Here is a 3,255-nt window from a genome sequence, read left to right on the forward strand (position 1 = left end):
TTTTATAAGCCTTCTTTTTTTTAGATAATAATAGTGAAAGATTTCTATTGACAAGTTCTAACAGAGTTAAGATTATTGCGTATTTTTCTTGAAGCCATTTTCTTTAATCGATCAACAATCCATCAAGAACAACAATTTTCTATGTGCTTCATCTTCACCTTCACTAACAAAACCCGCAAGCATTACTGCTCCATCTTCTATGAAAAAATCAAGACCTCCTCCTATGGATAAAAAGGAGGAACCATCACTGACAAGGAACCCATAAATCATATAAGGAACCCAGAAATTGGGGAGGTTGTAAAAAATCAGAAACCTAAAAAACCACACAAACCAAATCTGAGGTAAATTGTTTAATCAAAAGGTCAATATTTGTGTTCATTGTCCAAAGCACGCACTAACTAGAATAACAAGAATGAGAGTGAAAATTAAAGAAGAAAGATAAGTGAGATTTTTTTTTATAAACCAAATGAATATATTGAAATGAAGTACAAGAGGTACTTCAACCCAATACAAATAGATAGAGGAAGAAAGATAAGTGAGATAATAACCAAACCCAGGTCCCAACTAATGTCGTAGCACCATGTTCTATCACCTTGTTGCAGCCACCATTGAGTCGTGCCGCTTTGCCTGGTCGTCGTCATAATAGCCTAATGTCTATCTCTCTCTCTCTCTCTCTCTCTCTATATATATATATATATATATATATATATATATATATATATATCCCCCCTTATGTTCAGTTCTCCTCCAGAAAGAAATTTATGAAAATAATTTCTCGATTCTCCTCCAGATCTTTCAATTCTCTTTCCTATTCTTCAATTCTTTCCAATCCCATCGTCGAATCTTCGATTGTCCTTCCCGATCTACAATTCTCTCTGATCTCGCCCTCAGGTCCTCGATTCTCAAATGATTCAAGCTTGGAAGTGGTTGTGCAATAGATAGAGAGACAAAGACCAACTTAGAAGGTATGTACATGTCATTAACGAGATCAAGATAGGAAAATTAAGTCTAATTTGGATGACAAATTGACAAACTTATCCAATTTTTACAAATTAGAAATTTAGAGGGTAAAATCACTCGATTAAAACATGAAGGAGTTGAAACACGCAATCATGATAGCTCAAGGACCAAATGTACAATTAACCTTATTTTTAAACATAAATTATTCCTGTATATGTACAATGTTAGCCATACTTTAGACATACACATTTCTAGCAGTTAAGGACTGCAAATGTGACTGTCGAATATGCATGTTCACATTTTTTAATAACTTCACGAGTTGTGGTGGTCTAGAGTTGCCAGAAACTCATATGTCAATTGTACGTACGGTAGCCCGGGGTCTATGTATAAGAACTGATTTTTAAATCCTCCTTTTTGGAGGATAAAATGGTAGACCGGATAAAAAACATTTCCGCACCACCGTACACGGCACTAGTGATCGATATGCTGGGTAAACTGACAAAGACTCACTCTTGAGTCTGCATGCGACTTCTACCCCAATCGACTTCGCGTTATGCCAGCATGCATGACCCATGAGCACTTGGGAATCTCTTTGTGGAAGTTTGACCACCAACTGAGATTTTATTAGATGAAAGGGGTTCGAACGCTTAAATTATAAGTAAGTGAAAGTTAAACTTCAAACCTGTTCGCAAGAGGAAGAATTGCATTGAATTTTTTATTTAAACTCTTCAATATATTATCTGCATTTATTTTTCATATTGAATACTTTCTTTATATATTAAAGAGTATATAACAATTCTCTTTCTTTATTGATGCAAATTAATTAATGTGAACGCTTTCTATTTATACCTCAAGGAGTCAGTTCTAAGCAACCAGAACTAATGCTGGTAGCCTACACAGCAATCTTCTAGAGAACAGAGTCTACACAGCTGTTTATTTTTTCATTCCATTTCGGGATCTTGAGGCATTTAGATCTTAGATTAACCTAGCTAGAGAGAGACAGAGAGATACTCCTACAACATTTCAATCCAAAATGGTCAATGATAGTTCCAATCATCACCACCACCACTCTGCTGAAATGTCCTTCAGAATAAAGCAGGATAGTAGATTCTTCTCTAGGCTAATGTCTAAAGAAACCTCTTCAGCTAACTCATCTTCAAGGGTGTTCTATTATGGAGAGAAATCAGTTGCGGCGGTTCCTTTTCTCTGGGAGGAGCAACCAGGAACACCAAAGCACCCTTTGTCAGAAACCTCTCTGCCTCCTCTAACTCCTCCACCTTCATATTATTCAAATTCTAAGTCCGGCGTGAATCGAAGAAACTCAAGAGCGAGTGCTATTTCAAGCGTTTTGATGAGATTTGCAGGGTCAAGGAAGTCTCTTGTGTCGCCATCGTCGTCGTGGTCGCCGGATTCTTCAGTTTCGTCTTCATCGTCTTCATGGTCGTTGCCGTTTTCATCATCACCCTCGTTTTCAGGGTCAAGATCTCCCTCTTCTTCAGCCCCTTTGAAGCATAAACGTTCGAATGGGTTTAGAGGGTGCTATCCTTTTGGGAACAGTTAGCAGTATCATGAAGAAAGTGCAGCTGCAAAATCTCTGGAAACCATGGTGTAGGGTATTCTAATTAGTTACTTAGTCTAATTTTTGTTCTGTATGTTTTTCTACATCTTGTAGAAGTATATCTGTGAAAATTAGTGGTTAATTGTGTTTGGATTTTGGAAACATATGTTTGTTCTGTGGGGCAACTATTCATTAATCCTTACTTTGATTTTCTATTCTAGTTAACCGGCATAAGTGCTAATAATCTAAGTGTTTGAGAGAATTATATCTATAAATTTTTTTAAATTCATTTTCATAAGCGGTTAAGGTTATGAATAAATTTTTTTGTTGACTTATTTTCATTTTCAGTAAGTTTTTTAATCTAACTTATCAATAAACTCTTATGATTATAAATGTTTTAATCAAATTGTGTACCTAAACCACCCATTACTTAACATATATTTTAGTATTATTTGAGTCCAGATAATTTTATTTTAACATTTATACTTATGTTGCTTAAAATATATATACATTACATTGTACATGAGTTGAACATATACATAAGAAACACTTTGTTTTAAATAGTTGTGAAATAACAAGAAAAAAAATGGAAACACAATCAACAACACAGTAGAAAATTTTAAAACCGGAGAAAAATTACAACTGTTGTCAAAACCGTCAACTACAGAATAAAACTAGTTATTACAATATATATATTTCACTCTCAACTACCACTTTCTCCAATAAACTCACACTCC

At 34.9% G+C, this 3,255-nt stretch overlaps 1 protein-coding gene across 1 annotated transcript; it reads left to right on the top strand.

The window, feature by feature from the left end:
* The first annotated feature begins 1,672 nt into the window (after positions 1–1,672).
* On the top strand, positions 1,673–2,770 carry LOC130723941 (uncharacterized). The gene has a single exon (XM_057575088.1). The coding sequence runs from the start codon at positions 1,994–1,996 to the stop codon at positions 2,519–2,521; it is 528 nt and encodes a 175-aa protein (XP_057431071.1). The 5' UTR covers positions 1,673–1,993; the 3' UTR covers positions 2,522–2,770.
* The last annotated feature ends 485 nt before the right edge of the window (positions 2,771–3,255 follow it).

The sequence above is a fragment of the Lotus japonicus genome, chromosome 6, assembly GCF_012489685.1.
Source record: "Lotus japonicus ecotype B-129 chromosome 6, LjGifu_v1.2".
NCBI lineage: Eukaryota > Viridiplantae > Streptophyta > Magnoliopsida > Fabales > Fabaceae > Lotus > Lotus japonicus.

Bases quoted from the DNA above. Each gene is read 5' to 3' on its own strand.
- LOC130723941 (XM_057575088.1), top strand. From the start codon at position 1,994: ATGGTCAATGATAGTTCCAATCATCACCACCACCACTCTGCTGAAATG.